At 38.8% G+C, this 19,200-nt stretch overlaps 1 protein-coding gene across 10 annotated transcripts in view; it reads right to left on the bottom strand.

The window, feature by feature from the left end:
- Positions 1 to 19,200, bottom strand: part of LOC122561177 (arginyl-tRNA--protein transferase 1) — a 225,295-nt gene that overhangs the window by 134,953 nt on the left and 71,142 nt on the right. For all 10 annotated transcript variants that reach the window (XM_043712697.1, XM_043712690.1, XM_043712693.1 and 7 more), the window contains one exon: positions 3,117 to 3,149. In XM_043712697.1, coding sequence (XP_043568632.1) covers positions 3,117 to 3,149 — 33 coding nt within the window. The remainder of the gene's footprint in view (positions 1 to 3,116; positions 3,150 to 19,200) is intronic.

The following is a 19,200-nucleotide window of genomic DNA, read 5'->3' as shown; positions in this document are numbered from 1 at the left end:
TCCAGAAGACCAAATTGTATGGAATCCATATTGATGGCAAGTTGAATAGAGAGTAATGTGGAGGGGTGTATCTTACTGGAGGTCAGTGACCATTCTGAGTATAAAAGTTGGCCAGTCATGCAAAGCCTTTGGTCAGGTCATATTTGAAGTACTGTGCACATTTCTGCTCACCACACTATAGGAAGTATGTGGAGGCTTTGGAGAGAGTGCAGAAGAGGTTTACCAGGATGTTGCTTGGAGTGGAGTGGACAAACTTAGATGGTTTTCTCTAGCGCATCAGAGACTGAGGGGGGTGACCTGAGAAGTATATGAAATTATGAGAGGTATGGATAGGTCGGATAGTCTGAGTCCCCTTGCAGGGTGGAAATGTCAAATGTTAAGGGGCAGAGGTATAAAGTGAGAGGGGAAAAGTTTAAAGGAAATGTGCAAGGAAAGTTTTTTTTAATACACAGATTGGTAGGTGCCTGGAATACACTGCCAAGGAAAGTGGTAGAAGCAGATACAAATGGCAAAGTCTGAGGCACTTAGACACATGAACAGGCAGAGAATGGAGAGATATGGAGCAGGTGCAGGCTGATGGGATTAGTTTAGAATAACATCATGGTTGGCACAGGACATGGTGGGCTAAAAGGGCTTTCACTGTGCTGTACTGTTCTATGTTCTACAGTTAATATGAACATTAAAGCTTTACCATACTGTGGTCATTACAGCATTTCTTTCTTGGGCAGTCCCTAAGGATTGAAGATGATTTTCTTCCATGCTGATGTTGTGCATTCTGATGTGGCTCAATCATTCACTGCTGCATTTGCGCATTCTGCTCCAGTGGATCAGATGGCATTTGAAGTAGGTGATGTAGGAGGCTCAGGCTTTCATACATTCCTTCCACTGTTTGTGCCTGATAAACATCTGGGCCTAAGAAAGATGCTCAAAGTGATTGGCACCTTTGCAGCTTCATCTTCTCTAGTTTGGGCAGTCTTGAGCTAGATATTCTCACAGGTTAGTGGGAATATTGAAATTTATCAGGAACACTTTCAAGGAGTAGTGAAGTGTTTCCTTTGCTGCTGACAGCTTGTCAAGACAAAGTCCAATGCAGAGAGTTTGATTTGGACGTCTTTAGTCAGGGATGCAAACAATGTGATCCACTCAAGACAGCTGGCTGAGTGTAACCAGTGCCCCAACACTAGGGGTGCTAGCCTGAGAGGACTGATAACGAAGCACTAAATTTGCTTGGATTTGCAGGATTTTGAAAAGATATCACTGGTGATATTTATCGAAGGAGTTGAGGTGTCTGCTGTACAAGCAGCCCATCTAATATAATTGTTTAATAGAATTTTTTTTTCAAATTTGAAACATAACTGTCATAATCAAGTTCATGCAGAATCATTAATAGAACAATCCTGAAAGTCATGCACCTCCACAAAAGGGAGGCACATTGGGGGAAGCTATTACAAGGCGTAGTCAAAACTAATAAAACTCAAAACATAAAAGACAATTTAAATTCTGAACTTGAGACCGGGCGCTGGATTGCTTACAATACCAACATTTCTCTAGTGCACAGTTTCAAAGCTATTAAAAAATTGTTCTGAGCTTAGTGCATTTTTGTCATGATTTGCACAGTAAAAGGAAATATAAATGGTTGAAGCTTGAATGTTCACAAAATATCAAAACATTTCCATTGGATTTCTTCACTGGGACAAAGCTTGATATTCAAACAGACTAATCAAAGCATAAAAACAAACCAGAGTACCAGCTGTATAGAATTCAATTGGACCATGTTTGGAATATTGTGTATAGTTCTGGTCGCCATACAACCAGAAGGGTGTGGAGGCTTATACAGCGAGTACAAAAATGGTTTACCAGGATGTTGCCTGGTTTGGAAAGTGTCAGTATGAGGAGAGATTAGACAAACTTGTTTTGTTTTCACTTGAAAGTCAAAGGCTGAGGGGTGAACTGATAGAAGTTTACAAAATTATGAGGGGTATGGATAGAATGGATGGTCAGAGTCTTTTTTTTTTAAAAAGAGTGGAAATGTCAATTACTAGGGAACATTGGCTTAAGGTAAGTTTAAAGGTGATGTGAGAGGCAAGTTTTTTTTAAAAAACACAGAGGGTGGTGAGTCCCTGGAATGTGCCATCAGAGTGGTGGCTGAAGCAGATACAACAGGAACAGATAAAGATATAGAATAGCGAGATACAGACCTCATAGAGGCAAAAGGCTTTTAGTTTAGAAAGGTACCATGTGTCAGCGCAGTCTTGGTGGGTCAAAGGGCCTGTTCCTGTCCTGTACTTAGTTCTTAATTAGTAAAAAGCACACAACCCCCGTTTATAATCCTATAGGTTTATCTGAAACCACAAGCTTTTAGAGCGCTGCTCCTTTTATTTTGTCCACCCAAGTCCAACACTGGCACCTCCACATCTTAATTAGGAAAGCTAGGATGAAAGAAAGTAACAGAGGCTGAGAGAGAGTTAATGAAAAATAGATTGAGAAAGAGATAGAGAAATAGAAAAGGAAAGAAGAAATAGGATAAGTTAGAGATATTGGAGTTTTCAAACTCTGACAAGTCACTGGTTATCTTTTTAATCTGATGTTAATAGTGTTCACCAGGAGTAAAGATATGTTCTCATATTGATGCGGAACATTATCTACTACAGCAGTATCATCAAGCTGACATCTTTTATATTGTTGTCACCTCAAGGGTGAGAAATGGATCATGTTGAGAGAGGACAAAAAACTGGATGATGCCAAAAATGCAGCCATACATGTCAAGATTAAAAGCTACATCAAGGGGCACGATCTCACACAGAATCAGCATTAAAATTCTCAAAGAACAAATATTGACTCAGCTTTGTATTATACAGTATTGCAATAACATTGAAAAACCTTCCAGGCTAGTTTGTTTACCTTAAGGTTTTGATCCACATGCCAATCCTGCTACATGACCAGCAACTCACAAATTAAGAGGTCAATAATAAAACATCTTTATACCTTGAACCAGTGTATTAAAATTAGATTTGATTGTTCAAAACTGATGATTTTATGTGTTTGGCTTTGGTCCTGTATCTCATATTCCAGCAAAGAATATAAAAACATACCAGTGAATGCAATGTTGGACTTACCTGAAGTGGAGAATCACAAAGGAATCTTGTATACTGCATTTATTAAATCGCCATCAGTAGAATAGGGAACAAAAGAAGAAAAGGAAATGTTAGTTCTTAAAAGAATGAAGTTGCACTTAGTTACGATCATTGAACTATTGTTACTTCTAACAATTCTATTCAACTCTAATAGTCATAATTTAATTCCAATTTTTATAATTTATGGCAAAATCAAAAACATTGTTAAAAGAAGCACAGCTGTGTATTATGATGAATATTATGTTAAAAATCTGAGTTTATATTTTACACTGGTTATTAACAATTCACATTAATGGCTCAATTACGCAGGATTCCACTTCCTTCCTCACCAAAGCATTATAGCCCCATCCCCATGGCCACCCCTCAAAAACAAAATTTCATACACTAGTTTTACAAGAGCAAAATAACAGAATAACTGGTTTGTGAAGATGATGTAACATTCCATTGCAAGACAATTAACACAGTAAGATCATGTCTTCAACCACACTATTTAACAAATATTTGCTTAAGAAATAATATTCCTCATTAAAAACTAATAAGCTAAATAGAACACAACCTGTTTTGACAAGCAATGAAGCAGAGAACCAGAAAGGATTTCTTTTTTAAAAGAACAGTGAGACATTATAACCATAAAACTGATTAAAGGAGTCAGTAGATTTTATAAAAGCACAGCAAAGTTAAATGCTATATTACTGATATTTTTAACTTTACTTTCTTGGGCCTATATCAATGTGTTACATTGGCATCCTTTCATCTATGAGAGATAAAAGACACTGAGGAAACATTCATTTCGGTTGGGTGTCTTTATTTGATGAACATTTGGTGGTGGCTACAAAGTAATTCAAGGCAAATTCTGCCTCGAGCACAGCACACGAAGCAGAGTAATATTGCAACCTCTTGCTTTCAGCACTACTGCCTGTTGCCAAGCTACTGGTTATTATAGTAATGTATGCAGGCCAGAGAAGATACCACTACTTCCTCCTTCTGACAGCTAGTAACTCCAAAGTGTGATAGTCAACATCTCAGGTTTTCAAGTCATACTTACCACTATGTATGTAATGTAATCAAAAAATGTGGTGCTGGAAAATCCGGTCAGGCAACATCTGAGAAGCAGCACAGACTATGTTTCAAACATAAGCTCATCATTACGAATGAGGGGGTGGCCCAAGGGGACTGAGAGATAACTGGGAAAGGGTGCTGCCGGTGGAGGGAGGGGGAGAAAGGTAGCTGGGAATGCGATAGGTAGATGGTGGTGGGGAGGTGATGGTGATAGCTCAGAAAGGAGGATGGAGCAGATCGTTGGGAAGGAAGATGTACAGGTAGGACAGTTCAAGAGGGTGGTGCTGAGTTGGAAGGTTGGATCTAGGATATGATGTGGGAGGGGAATGGGGAAACTGGTGAAATTGACATTGACCTCATGTGGTCATCCTTCGCCTTGGGACCCTCCAACCACACGGGGTCAATGTCAAATTCACCAGTTTCTTCAGCCCTCCCATCTCCATCTCAATGATCTGCTTCAGCCTCCTTTCTGAGCTATCACCATCATCATACACTGCTATCTAACTATTGCATTCCCAGCTACTTTCCCCCCAGCCCCACCCCTCTCCCATTTATCGCTCCGCCCCATTAGGCCACCCTCCTCATTCAAGGGCTTGTGCTCGAAATGTCACCTCCCCTGCTTCTTGGATGCTGCCTGACCACTGTGCTTTTCCAGCACCACACTTTTTGACTCGGATCTCCAGCATCTGCAGTCCTCACTTTCTCCTTGTATGAAATGGAGCCTTTGTTGGTCATCTGGCTTCAGCTATCTTACCATGCAGAAAGTGTGATCAAGCCTGTTCAACCAAAGCACTGTCTGATTAGTTTTAAAACCTTCCAAACTTCTTCCTTTGTGAGGATTGCCACATTTGTGATTTTGTCCTGTCAGCGTGTACCCATAGTGTGTACATTACCCATAGAGATCCAGGAAGTCATACTGTAGGAGCCTCGGCCTTTGACCTTGTCTAACAAGTTTGAGATTATTGACCTCTGTGTGAATGACAGCAGGGCTGAATGGAGGATGAGCAAACTGACCACAGCACTATGGCCCAGAAAGCCAATCCAAAGAGGCGAGGAAACAAATGTACTCCGGAATCATAAAATCCGGGGAAGAGATACTGTTTTCTGTGGCCAGGAAAGAGTGTCTAGCGCCCGGGTTCAGGATACCTCATCTGGGTTGCAAAGGAATTTGGAATGGGAGGGGAAAGACCTAGTTGTCATGTCCATGTAGGTACCAAATATTGGCAGAAAGAGGAAAAAGGTTCTGAGGGAATGTGAGCAGCTAGGGGCTAAATTTAAATTCCTAATGGATGACTTAACCCCAAAACATCAACTCTCCTGCTGTGCTTTGCCAGTGCCACAGTTTTCAATCCTGATCTACAGCATTTGCAGTCCTCACTTTCTCACAGTTGCTAAATTGAAAAGCACAGCCAAAAAAAAGGTAATAACCTCTAGATTATTACTTTAGCCAATAACAAATTGGCACAGGGACTACAAAATTAACGAGGTAAATGGATGGCACAAACAATGATGCGGGAGAAACTGGTCTGAATTCATGGGACACTGGCACCAGTACTGGGAAAGGAGAGTGGTGCTCTTATGGGAGGGGCTCCACCTGAATCATACTGGGACCAGAGTCCAGGTGAATTGCACAGATAGAGCTTTAAACTAAATAGTGGGGGAGAAGGTTCAGTTGCATGAAAAATTATGGAAAAAGTTAAAAAGGGGAAGGACTCAGAGATTATTGAAGTTTCTAGAACAAGTAATAGGACAGAGAGAATGTGGAAAGAGGCAGGAATCAAACTTCAGGCACAGCAGAGAAGGGTAAAATGGGTACTAAAATGTCTGCAGCATATGAAACAAGATAAATGAGCTAGTCACAGATTCACATTAGCAGGTACGACATTGTGGTTATTACAGAGATGTGGCTGCAAGAGGATCAGAGCTGGGAAATAAATATCTAAGGATACACGTCCTATTGAACGATCAGCAGATGGGCAGAGAGCTGGATGCCTGGTTAGTAAGAAATGAAATTAAATCTATAGCAAGAATTGATATAGAGTTGGAAGACACAGAACCTTTATGGGTAGAGTTGAGGAACAGCAAGGAAAAAAAGACCCTGGTGGAAGTTATGTACAGGCCCCCTAGTAGTTGTCAGGATGTGGGAAAGAAAATAAATCATGAGATAGAGAAGGCAACTAAGAAAGACACTATGAGAACAATCACACGGAACTTCAATGTGCAGGCCGACTGGGAAGATTATGTTGGTAGCAGATCTCAAGAAAAGGAATTTGTGAAATGTCTCCAAGATTATTTTATTTGGAGGAGCTTGTGGTACAGCCTATTAGATAACAGGCAATTCAAGACTTGATTAGGGAGCTTAAGGTGAAGGAACAGCTAGGGGGAAGTGACCATAGCACGAGAGAATTCATCCTGCAGTTTGAAAGGGAGAAGCTGTATTCAGATGTAACAGTATTACAGTTGAGAAAAGGTAACTACAAAGACTACAAAGCAGGAGCTGGTCAGAGTTGATTGGAAGGGGAGTCTGCCAGGCAAGATGGTGTAGCAGCAACTGCAGAGGTTTCTGGGAATAATTGCTGGAGACACAGCAGAAATTCAACCCAAGAAGAAAGAAACACACTAAGGGGAGGAAGAAATAACAAAGCAAAGGGGACAGGGCAACCATGGCTGACAAGGGAAGTCAGGGATAGTGCAAAAGCAAAAGAGAAAGCATACAAATGTGGTGAAGATTAGTGGAAAGCCAATGGATTGGGAAGCCATTAAAAACCAACATAGAACAACTAAAAACACAATAAGGGGGGTGAAGATGAAATATGAGAATGATCTAGCTAATAGTTTAAAAGAAGATGGCAAGAATCTTTTTTAGATATATGATAGTTAAGAGTGAGGCAACTTTGGACATTAGAATATTGGAAAATGAGACTGGAGAAGCAATCACGAGGAACAAAGAAACGGTAGAGAAACTCAATAGGTATTTTGCATTTGTCTTCACAGTGGAAGATACCAATAGCATAACAGAACTTCAAGAGAATCAGAGGGCACAGATGAGAATAGTGGCCATCACTAAGGAGACATTTTGGGCTCCATATCGAAGGAGCTGGTGTTCGAGGGGATCCAGAGGCAGTTTATAAGAATGATGCAGGAATGAAGGACTTAGCATTGGACGAGTGGCTGAGGACTGTAGATATGTACTCAAAGTTTAAAAGGATGAGGGGGATTCTCATTGAAATATACTGAATACTGAGAGGCCTGGACAGCATCGACGTGAGATGTTTCCACCAGCAGGAGAGACTATGACCACAGGGCACAGCCTCAGACTGAAAGGATGATCTTTTGGAACTGAAAGAAGGAAAAACTTCTTTGGCGACAGGATGTGAATCTGTGGAACTCATTGCTGCAGAAGGCTACAAAGGCCAAGTCATTGAGTGTATTTAAGACTGAGATAGCTAGTTTCTTGATTAGTAAGGGGATTATGGTTTACAGTGGGAAGGCAAGACAGTGAACTTGAGAATCAGCAATAATTGAATAATGAAGCAACTCGAATGGGCCAAATTACCTAATGCTCTTCCTATATCTTATAGTTTTAGGAGTTTAAAAAAAAATTGAGAAAATATACCCTGTTGCAATATGGTGGCACAGTGATTAGCACTGCTGCCTCACAGCGCCAGAGACCCGGGTTCAGTTCCCACCTCAGGTGACTGTGTGGAGTTTGCACATTCTCCCCGTGTCTGCGTGGGTTTCCTCCGGGTACTCCTGTTTCCTCCCACAATCCAAAGATGTGCAGGTTAGGTGAATTAGCCATGCTAAATTGCCCATAGTGTTAGGTGAAGGGGTAAATGTAAGGGAATGGGGCTTGGTGGGTTGCGCTTCGGCGGGTCGGTGTGGACTTGTTGGGCCGAAGGGCCTGTTTCCACACTGTAAGTAATCTAATCTAATCTAATCTAATATTTGGTATGTATCACTGATACTAGTGGTGAAGTCAAATGACTTGCTTATACAGTAAACAGGAGAAATTACATTTTAAAACTACAATACTGGACTAATTTTAGACAGAAACGGCAAGATTGATGTACTATGCAGACATCACTACATGCAAGTGGACACAGAATCAAGAGAATAATATTGTAGCCCTAAATCCAACTTTTATTACTACATACTAAGGCTTGCACCAGTACTGAATCCTTACAGATTTCCGCCCAATTATTCCATCATCTAAAGATATGACTTGAATCCAGAATCAGGTTTTTTTTAAAGAAAAGGGAACAGGGTGAGAAACGGCTTCACTTACTCAAAGAAAAATAATCCTCCACTTGTCTGAAAACACATCTTTTCAACAGCATCTTCTTAAACAATGGCCTTGAATATCCACATTTCCATCAACTCCCTAACCTTTCACAAACAAACGTTGGTTTCAATTGAGGGAAGCAGCAGTACATTTATTTAAATGACTGTGGCACTTCCTTACACTTCTGTTTTCTGAAGAATGAACAAAATCTTTTTTTTTTCAGTGTACCAAACCTATAAACTGAAAAAGTTCTCGAAATGTGTGACACGATACATCATCTGTGAGACGACACTGCAAAATTACAACAATGGGCAATCTAAATTTCTCAAACTTAAAAAAAAAGAGTTCCTGCCATGATTTATGGAAGTATCAGAAATTTTAATTCTCACTTAATGTTGTGTATAACAACAGTTCACGGAAGAGTCTTATATTTAACCCTTTTAATATGGACAGTACATTTTGTTTAACACTTCAGCCATTGAAGGCTTTGGAAAATGGCACTAGGTCAATTAGAGTAAAAAAAAAAGTTTAGTTCTGAAAAACCTTCTGTTTTATCCAGTTGAGGTTTTACAGCAATAGCAGTTTCAGTTGTATGCTACAAGAATGGATGAGTATCAAAAATGAAGTGTCAGGGTGAATTGTATGAAGCAAATGACGAAAAAGACATTGTCCAGCACTAATTAGTTAAAAAAAATTCTCAATTGTAGTTTCATCCTCATTATTAAACAACTTTAATTTTCCACCAGAGTCCCCAATTACTAGGTTGGACGATCAAAATTTCACTTCATATTAAGAAATGTTTTGTTGAAATAACATGAATCAGCATAATCAAATGAATTTCTTTTCTGTACAGAGTTGATGATATTGGAAAATAATTACAAAAGAAAATTGTGCCTCTACTATGCAAGGACGCAGAAAGGTTCTATTTATTCAATCAAATTGACTGGGACATTGTAGTTCCAAACCTGAATACAAGAGAACAAAAGTAGACTGATTAGATGATAACCAAGTCAAACATTCTTGTGGTATTTCAGTGTTGTCCTGTACATAGTTCATATTTATGCAGAGATTATGCAAGTTTGTGTATGTGTGTAGAACCTGTATTTTCAAGATTTTTATATCATACTTTAAAACATCCACTCTATGCTTCTAGCTCCAGATTTCAACTCTTCTTACAGTTTCTTTACATTTTGAGTCCACATCCAGGCTTCATTCCCAAAAGGCATTCAATTCAGTTTCATACAACAGACTTGTGAAGAAAGTTATAGATTTAAAAAAAGGAACAGTAGCAATAGGAATACAAATTTGGCTGAGGGATAGGTAATAGAAAGTATTGGTTAATGGGTTTTTTTCAGATTGGAAGGTTTGTGGTGTAATTCCTCAGGAGTAAGTATTAAGATCCTTGCTTTTCCTGATTATTGGCATGCAGGGCAGAATATCCGAGTTTTCAGGCGACATCAGACTTGGGAGAATTATGAACTGCATGAGGAACAATGTCAAACTCAAAAGGACATTAATAGTTTAGTGGAGTGGGCAGATAGGTGCAGATGGAGGCAATGTGGAAAAATGAAAAGTGATGCACTTTGGTACAAAAGATAAGCGAAGCCAGTGTCAAATCAAAGAAATTATTCCAGTGTGAAGGAGTGGCAGGACAGGTAAAGACAGCAGGTGAAGTGTAAAAGAGTATTCTAGATTTCATCAATAGGGGTAGAGATTACAAATGTGGGAAGGTTATAATGCGTCTGACCAGTCAACCTCAGCTAGAATATCCTGGAAGGACCTGGAATATCAGGGTGCCATATTATAACATGTGAATGCATGGCAGAAAGTGCAGAAGAGTTTACAAAAATGGTCCCAAGGATGAGACAACAGTTACGAGGAAAAAATGGAGAAGGCTAAGGGGAGATTTGAAAGAAGTTTTCAAAATCATGAGGGGTTTAGACAGACTGGATAGGGAGGAAAAACTGTTCCCACTTGTAAATGGAACAGGAATGCAGTTTTGCAAAAGCAGGAAATACAGATGTGAAAAACTTGTTTTTAACACAAGGTGCATAGACAGGGTACAGAACGCACTATGGAGTTGTTGTGGACTCGGGTTCAATTGGGGCATTTAAGAGCACACAATGATTTTAAATAGAAATACTGTTGAAGGTAACAGGAGAAAGAAAGGACAATTAGAACCATTTTAAAATGCTCAAAATTGATAGAGATACGTAGACCAAATGGCTTCCTGCTGTACTTGAACAATTCAGTGATTCTGTGAAAAATAGTGAGCACCAACAGAAAACAGGCTCATATAGTTGAACACAAAACAACTGAACACTGCACTGTAGAATTTGCTTCACTTAAAAGGTTCATCTGACATATGGAACTTTATAACTGGCAAGTTACTAATCAAAAAGGGTGATGATATTGACCTAATAGTTAGGTCAATAATTGCCATCCAAAAAATCTATTCTGTACTGAATCAGTAGGCTACAATATCAATGTCAAAAAAAAGTAAAAATTAAGCTGAAATTATCCATAGTCATTAATAGGCCTCAATAAGAGTACATCAATTATATCCAATGATCACTTATTTACTGTAGAGTACAAACTGTTAACAATGCAAATGTTCTAAACAAGCGGAAATTCATCACCACCACAAAAATTTCGTTCCATCACCAACACAAAAAATGAGCTAACAAAGTATCGGTCTAATTTATGTGCCACATTCGAACAGAATGACTGATTTATTTAGAGATTTTCATAGAAAAAAAGACTTTTCAATCAAAATGTTGAAGAGAGAAACTTTTCATTATTTCCCATTATTTCTTTGATTGTTGAACTGGACTTAAATTATACATACAAAATGCATTCTCAGGATTAATAATTCCTTCTTTGGCTTTATCATAACATTTTTAAAAAATAAAACATTGAACCTCTGATCACTTTTACTCTTTCAAATGCAGCAAAATCAAACAACATCATACATCAATTATGATACTATTGTTAAATCACTGAGAGCTTTGCAGTATGAATTTGGGGTCTGTATGAGATATTCAATGGTGCTGCTCACTATTACTCAGGAATTTGCCCAAAACGTAAATAGATTTAGCTTGCGTACAACGCTAAGACACCCTTGTGATCCAAATTGGATGCTGCGTTCTTTGCATAGGATCACTTGCGCTTTCCAACTTCTGGCAGACAAAATTGATGAGCCCTCTATTGATACAAGGTTAGTGCAAAAATCAAGTAGTTGTACTATTTTGCCTATTACTTGCCCGAGCAGGATAGTTCTTGCAGAGCTTAACTTTTTCTATAATTCTGTAATAAATAAGAAAAAAAAGCATTCCTCCCACGAATGTCAAGACACAATGCTCATTTGTGTTTTCCTTAATTACTGGTCAGTTGCTACCTGGACTAACCAGCTGCACATCTCAATTTCCACCAATTTTCTCCTGAGCCTTTTTTTGGTACCGAGTTGTAAATTTTTGCTGTTTCTTGATTACAGAAAATGGAGCTTGGTTCTTGATCCTTCTCGGTTCAAGGATAAACCAGTAGAATAGCCAATTAAGTTTATCACTTCTTCTGAAGGGTATGCTCCATCTTTTCCTAAGATTAGGGCTCTCATCAAATTAAAGCTTTGGAACCGAACACTGCAAACTCACACAAGAATGATCAATCAATTATAAGTATGAATCGTTACCTGGAGCTCTGAAACAACACCCAATCCCCATCATCCAAGATCATAAGTGCGTTGCATTAATGATTCTGAACCATGGCTCAGCTACTTTTTCCAAACATAGCTCCAAGCTCAACTTCCATGCTTTTGGATTCAGTTAAATATGAATCACTCTGGAGGTGTACTCCAGATTTGGAAGAATGGGGTACAACTTACTGAGTCCACCTGTGACAGCACCACAGGAACCACTGCTGCTGCTGAATGTGATTTGAAGTTTCAACCAATTCGTTTAAAAAAAAATCATATTTAAGATGTTTCATCTTCATAATTCTTATCCTTACTTACTTTAAATCTTTGCGTATTAGTTTAATTGATCATTTATCACTTTTACTAAGCAATATTTATGTCAGTAACTTTCAGCAATACTTGTGCAATAAGCTAACCTTTTTATTTGGTTTAAAACAAAGCTGCGCAAATGGTTATTTTTAAACAGAAACATTCAAAAATTACAAGGGGGCTACGTACAAGCTTGTACAAATTCTCAGTCCACAGCTTGAAGGAAAGTCTGGTCTGTGGTTGTGACGTTGAAAAATGAGGTTGTCCACTTCAGTGGAAAGAATTGAAAGGTAGAAAATTATTGAAATGAAGATACTGCAGAATGCTGCGGTACAGAGGGATCTGAATGACTTGTATAAAATCATAATAAGATTGCATGCTGGCGTAGCAAATAATTAGGAAGGCAAATGAAATGCTGACCTTTATTGCTGACCTTTATTGCATTCCTCGTGGGAGGAATGCTTTTTTTTGCAAATAGGGAAATTTTGCTACAACTCATCAGCTTTAGAACTCTTCAAATCGACACTACATCTAAAAGTACTGCACTGAGTTCTGGTCTCCTTTTTAAAGGATGGATAGAATTGCATTGGAGTCCATACAGAGAAGGTTTAGTAGTTTATGAATTGGTCACCTCATGAGGCTAGAATGATCTACCCAGACAACAGTGGAGGCTGGGTCATTGAATATTTTCAAGGCTTAGTTTGACAGATTGTGGATTAACAAGGGAGTCAACGGTTATGCCAAAGAGGTAAGAAAATAGAGTTGACCCCTGATCAGATTAACAAACGGAAAATGGCAAAGCAGATTCAAACAAACAAATTGACTACTTCCGCTTGTATTTTTTTTAAATGAACCTGCATTGCTTGCACCTTAACTTGGTGTTTTATTGCATTTTTTAATGTTTTATGATGAACTTTGGTGGATCATTATAGTATTTTACAGCAATTGGGTTCCACAAGCTCAAACAACAACGTAAGAATATAAAAAGGCAACAGTTGATTGCAGAGTTTTTTTAAGCCACTATAGCACTCCAATGTCCTGAAATGTTTGGGTTTTCAACTCCTTGTTCATACTGATCTATATTTACACAAAATAAGCAGTAATGTTGTTTTTCCTACAACACATTGAGGTCAATAACATGGCCAAGACAGCAATGGCATACCATGCAGTTGTAGAAATAACCAGCAATAGATAACATAACTCAAAGTGATGCATAATTTCTGACATTAACCTACTTAGCTTTTAAGAAAATACATTATTGTTTAACAAATCTTTAAAGACTATAACAGGTCATCTCGACCATCTGGATACATCTTAACCTACAGAATATGGAAAGATATGAAGCTTGCGCTTTCCTCCAAATAGTACATATATCAATTTCTAGTTGCGGTCTCAAAGTCAGTTTTTCTCTGACAGTTTACTGCTTCATGTTTTTGTTGTGGTTCTGTTCGCCGAGCTGGAAGTTTTTGTTGCAAACATTTCGTCCCCTGGCTAGGCGACATCATCAGTGCTTGGGAGCCTCCTGCGAAGCGCTTCTTTGATGTTTCCTCCGGTGTTTATAGTGGTCTGTCCCTGCCGCTTCCGGTTGTCAGTTTCAGCTGTCCACTGTAGTGGCTGGTATATTGGGTCCAGGTCGATGTGTTTGTTGATGGAGTTTGTGGATGAATGCCATGCCATTCTCACATTCTCGTTTTCGAATCCCACTCTGCGAGTTTGCTACTTGTCATTTCTGTAAGATGCCAACGCCTATTTGAGTTACCATCTAATTCGTTATGAGTCCTCGGGGTCGCAGTAGTCTGGCTGTCAGTTCTGAGATGCTCCTGATGGATGGTAGTTTGGCTAGTCCTTTTGGTTGTGGTATGTCCTCGTTCCGTGGTCTTTCTCTTAGGCATCTGTTGATGAAGTTGCGCGGGTATCCGTTTTTGGTGAATACCTTGTATAGGTGTTCCTCTTCTTCTTTTTGCAGTCCTGGTGTACTGCCGTGTGTTGTGGCCCTTTTGAATAGTGTCCTGGTGCAGCTTTGTTTGTGTGTGTTGGGGTGGTTACTTTCATAGTTTAGGACTTGGTCTGTGTGTGTGGCTTTCCTGTATACCCTTGTAGTGAATTCTCCGTTCGGTGTTCTCTGTACCATCACGTCTAGGAATGGGAGTTGGCTATCCTTTTCTTCTTCTCTCGTGAATCGGATTCCTGTGGGTGTGGCGTTGATGATCCGGTGTGTTTTTTCTATTTCCGTGTTTTTAATGATTACAAACGTGTCATCGACATATCTGACCCAGAGTTTGGGTTGAATTTGTGGTAGGACTGTTTGTTCTAACCTTTGCATAACTGCCTCTGCTATGAGTCCCGAGATTGGTGATCCCATTGTGTAAGGACTGCACAAAACACTATATAGGACAAACAGGAAGACAGCTAACAATCTGCATACATGAACATCAACTAGCCACGAAACGACACGACCAGCTATCCTTAGTAGCCACACACGCAGACAACAAGCAACATGAATTCGACTGGGACAACACGACTATCATATGGCAAGCTAGACAGAGAACAGCCAGGGAATTCCTAGAGGCATGGCATTCATCCACAAACACATTGACCTGGACCCAATATACCAACCACTACAGCGGACAGCTGAAACTGACAACCGGAAGCGGCAGGGACAGACCACTATAAACACCGGAGGAAACATCAAAGAAGCGCTTCGCAGGAGGCTCCCAAGCACTGATGATGTCGCCTAGCCAGGGGACGAAACGTTTGCAACAAAAACTTCCAGCTCGGCAAACAGAACCACAACAACGAGCACCCGAGCTACAAATCTTCGCACAAACTTCATGTTTTTATCTTCATATTCACTGATCTTACTTATTGTCTGCTATTTCAATGCTGTATTTAACAAAAGATTAATTGTTTGCTTAGATCAGGCCTGTCCTTCTTTGTGCTCATCTCACAGAGCTGATCATTCCACAGAAATCTTTCTCCATACGCCTGATGTATGTGTAGTCTACTGGTGAAACTTGGGTTTGTGATGCAGATGGGAGGAAGGGTCGTAGATTCAGTTGGTGATTCAGGCCTTCTGTCATTGGCAACATGCGTTTCTCCGGGAGACCACAATCTATGGATCCAGCATCATCCAGGTACAAAGACATCTGTTAAATTAAAGGCATTTGCTTCTTGCATGCCATTTGCTTCAAAATCATGCATTTTGTAGCAGACCACTACAATCCTTGCGACTTTTATTAGTGGCATACTGTAGAACATTCTCCAATCTGTCAAAGCTTTAAGCAGTCCAATCATTAGATCATCAAATGTGCAAGATATCATTCCAGTATTAGGTTGTTTTTGATAAGAAGTTGTGTAGTACTGAAGCCATAGTTTCAATAAGTCGACCCTGCCTTCAACATTCATCTACCTCCTTATCCTTTCTTGCTGAATAAGTCATCTATGTTACATAAGGAAAGGTCAAAACCATTTTAAATGCCAGATATATGGAATCTTAAGGAATTACTATGTCGCTCACATCGTTGTTTTTCAGTCTGATCAGTTGTGGCACAAATAATGGCATAAGTGCAACATCGAAGACATATACATGCTCTCAAGATAAAAACTATCAAGTTTGCAAAGGTCAATGGCAACAGATGTGCCAAGAAGCTAACTTTGGTGTAACACAGCTTATAGTGTAAATCACTCATTCCAATTTTACCTGAAGTTTTACTAATAATATTGCTTTATCAAGAGACAATATTATCATGTCACAAGTTGAAGCAAGTTCAAGCCCATTATGTTAAATAGACTCAGAGTAAAGAATCTGTCTAAATCAGCTCACATAGTAGAACCTAGCTGGAATATTCAGCGTTAAGAATTAAATGGACATCACTTCCAGCTGCTCACTGTAAAGCCTCTAACAAACCTGTAAGCAAACAGTAGGCATTCCATAAAGGTCTGATTCAAGATGGAGAGGTGACTAGTTAAGTACCAGATTCTAATATAACTGTTGCTGAAATTAAAAGTTTTTTTTCTTTAGAAATGATCCACCAATGGTTGCAATCTTTCAGTTTAGTGACTTATCCTTTAAACAAGTTATCTTTACCTAATGTAAGCAAAGAACTTTATACTATATCTAAACTCTTAAAGACTGTCACCTTTAACATTTTGAAATCTATAATTTATTCAATAATCTATTTAAGCAAATCCTGGCACCAGTGGAGTTCAAGTCTGTCATTAAATCTGACGTCAACATACACCCAAAAGTTTACAATCTGTACTCTTTACTAGGCAGTCAGTGTAAATAACCTTTCAAGTCACTGACTGTGCCAAAGGTACTTCTTTAAAAAAATTCCCAAGACTGCCTGATATGATTTCTATGAATTGTGGTTATGTTTGTATGACGAAAAGCCTGCTTTTTTCTAAAAGACACAGGAGTTACAAACACATTCTGTCAAAGATGTGAGTATAACTCAACATCTGTTGCAAATAATTGCACTAATGACACAAAGGTTACTGACCTATTTACTGTAGAGGGACATAAACATTACAGCATCACCATAAAATATGCCCCAGCTCACATTTCATGAATAATTTACTGCACCTCCTGCACATTGGTTTTGTACAGTAATTTCAAAAGAATCTTTGTATAGCTAGTTTCTATAAAGGCATCATTACTGGAGTGTGATGCATGACTTAGCATATTCTTTGCCAACTGCCTGCTCGACTTTGGAAAGTCTTGAAAAACCAGACCCAACACTGATACATTTGCAAGTCAGCAGCTCATGTGGTTTGGAATCTGCTTCTTTCCATTATGGCAGGCACTCTTGCAGATGGCCCACCCGGGACTTAGCTCATTTTGTTTTTTGGCTGGTTTGTTCCCCCACCATTTACAACTGCTGTTCATTTACAATAGGCTTTCATAAAATGTTTCAAAGTATACAAAAAAACATGATACAGTATGTCAGTTGGCATACATTTAAAAGTAGGTTGGCATAACTTCAGCAGCTAGCTCTAATAAAAAGGTGGAGCTGTAGTTGGGCATTTTTTTTGTAATCGGCTAGATTATTGTATTAAGGCCATTTGTTACACTGGCCCATCATAACTGGCTTTCCCCAAGTTAGGTGTCCATATATTCAAAGCTGGGGGCCCTGATAAATGTTAGGGTCATTTTTATGAGTTTAAACTCCAACCAGCAACACACAGGGTCCATTATTTGAATAGAATATCAACAAGCAACATCACCAAGCTGATGTCAGCACACAAAACTAAGGTAGTAAAATTGGATTATTGCTGGAACAGTCAAACTTTGTTCTCGTGTGCCAGGTAAATAAATTCAGCTTGGGGACATAGATGAAGTAACAACTTTGAGTAAGTATGTTCACAATACATAAAAATGTGAATAGAAGTACATTCATGAAACAGCTGTCTTAACCTGCAGCAAATTGAAATTTGTACCAATTCCTGTCAACACACAGACCTCAACTTACATCAGAATGCATACCACTGCATATTCTAAATTTCTGAAGGAGCTATCCAATTTGTCCCAACCTCATGCTCTTTCACCATAATGTGTAAAAATCTTCCTTAAACATGTACTGTAGGGGCTCTATGATTCTATAAGCATGGGTCTGCACCAATTCGGTAATGGTGCCTCTTATAAACTGGCATCTGGTTCAACACCATTATAAACACATGCACAATCTACAACATTCAGTTGATGACCATTTGCTAACTGATTTTGATATTGAAAAACTTCAAACATTTGACAGAATGTGAAAGTTCCAATGAACAACATCTCATGGAATCATACAGCATCGCAAGCAGTCATTCAGTCTGTGTGGTTCCTCTTTCGAAGAGTCAAAAGAAAGTCCCATTTCCTGGTTTTAACTGCAGCTTTGCATTGTTTTCCTTTGAATGCTTACAAAGAAGAGAAATTTTAAAAGAACTAAAATGGAGGAAAACAGTAAAAGAAAGTTTTTCTACTCTTGATAATTGAATACTAGCTTATTTTGAATTTCACAAACAAATTTACTTCACCAACCGCTATGTTATATGATACCCATAATTAAGTTGGAAGAAAGATTATGGCATCTGGATCACTAAGTTTGTGCTTTTGCAGGGAATGCATAAACACAGACCAATGTTAATTCACCAGCTGTTGATAAAACACTTGTAAAAATGAAACCAATCAAATGTAATATCTTTTAGCTTAAATGCCAGTTTGATAAAGCAGACAGCACCATCATCTTTTTTCAGCAATCGCTCACAACGTAATTTGAAAATCCTGCATTTACAAAGATTCAAGAAATAAAAATGGCAAGTCAGTAAAGACTCCCAGACCAAAATAACAAAACACAAATTCTTTGGTGTGACAGCCAGAAACAAAAATACAAGTTATGCTTATAAAATGCTATATAATACAGGCTATTCTACTATTATGCGTATTTCATGAACAGAAATTCGCTGTAACGCAATAGACAAATTGGGGACACTGTTTCAAAAGTGCAAACATTTAAAACATGTACAGCTGTAACACAATCCATCACCAACACTTTAAGCCCCGTTTATAAAGCGTGATTGTTCTATAATGAGGGGTTACAGAAGAACATAAGCATCACACCATAGAAGAACTACCTTTCATGACTGAAAGGACCTCACAATGAATGTCTATAAACTATGAATTTTAAAAATAGCAGTAATTTATCACACAGCAAAATTCTACAAAAAATGATGAAAAC

The sequence above is a fragment of the Chiloscyllium plagiosum genome, chromosome 22, assembly GCF_004010195.1.
Source record: "Chiloscyllium plagiosum isolate BGI_BamShark_2017 chromosome 22, ASM401019v2, whole genome shotgun sequence".
Lineage (NCBI taxonomy): Eukaryota > Metazoa > Chordata > Chondrichthyes > Orectolobiformes > Hemiscylliidae > Chiloscyllium > Chiloscyllium plagiosum.
The sequence above is the reverse complement of the archived record's forward strand: the minus strand, read 5'-3'. Positions and strand labels throughout refer to the sequence as shown.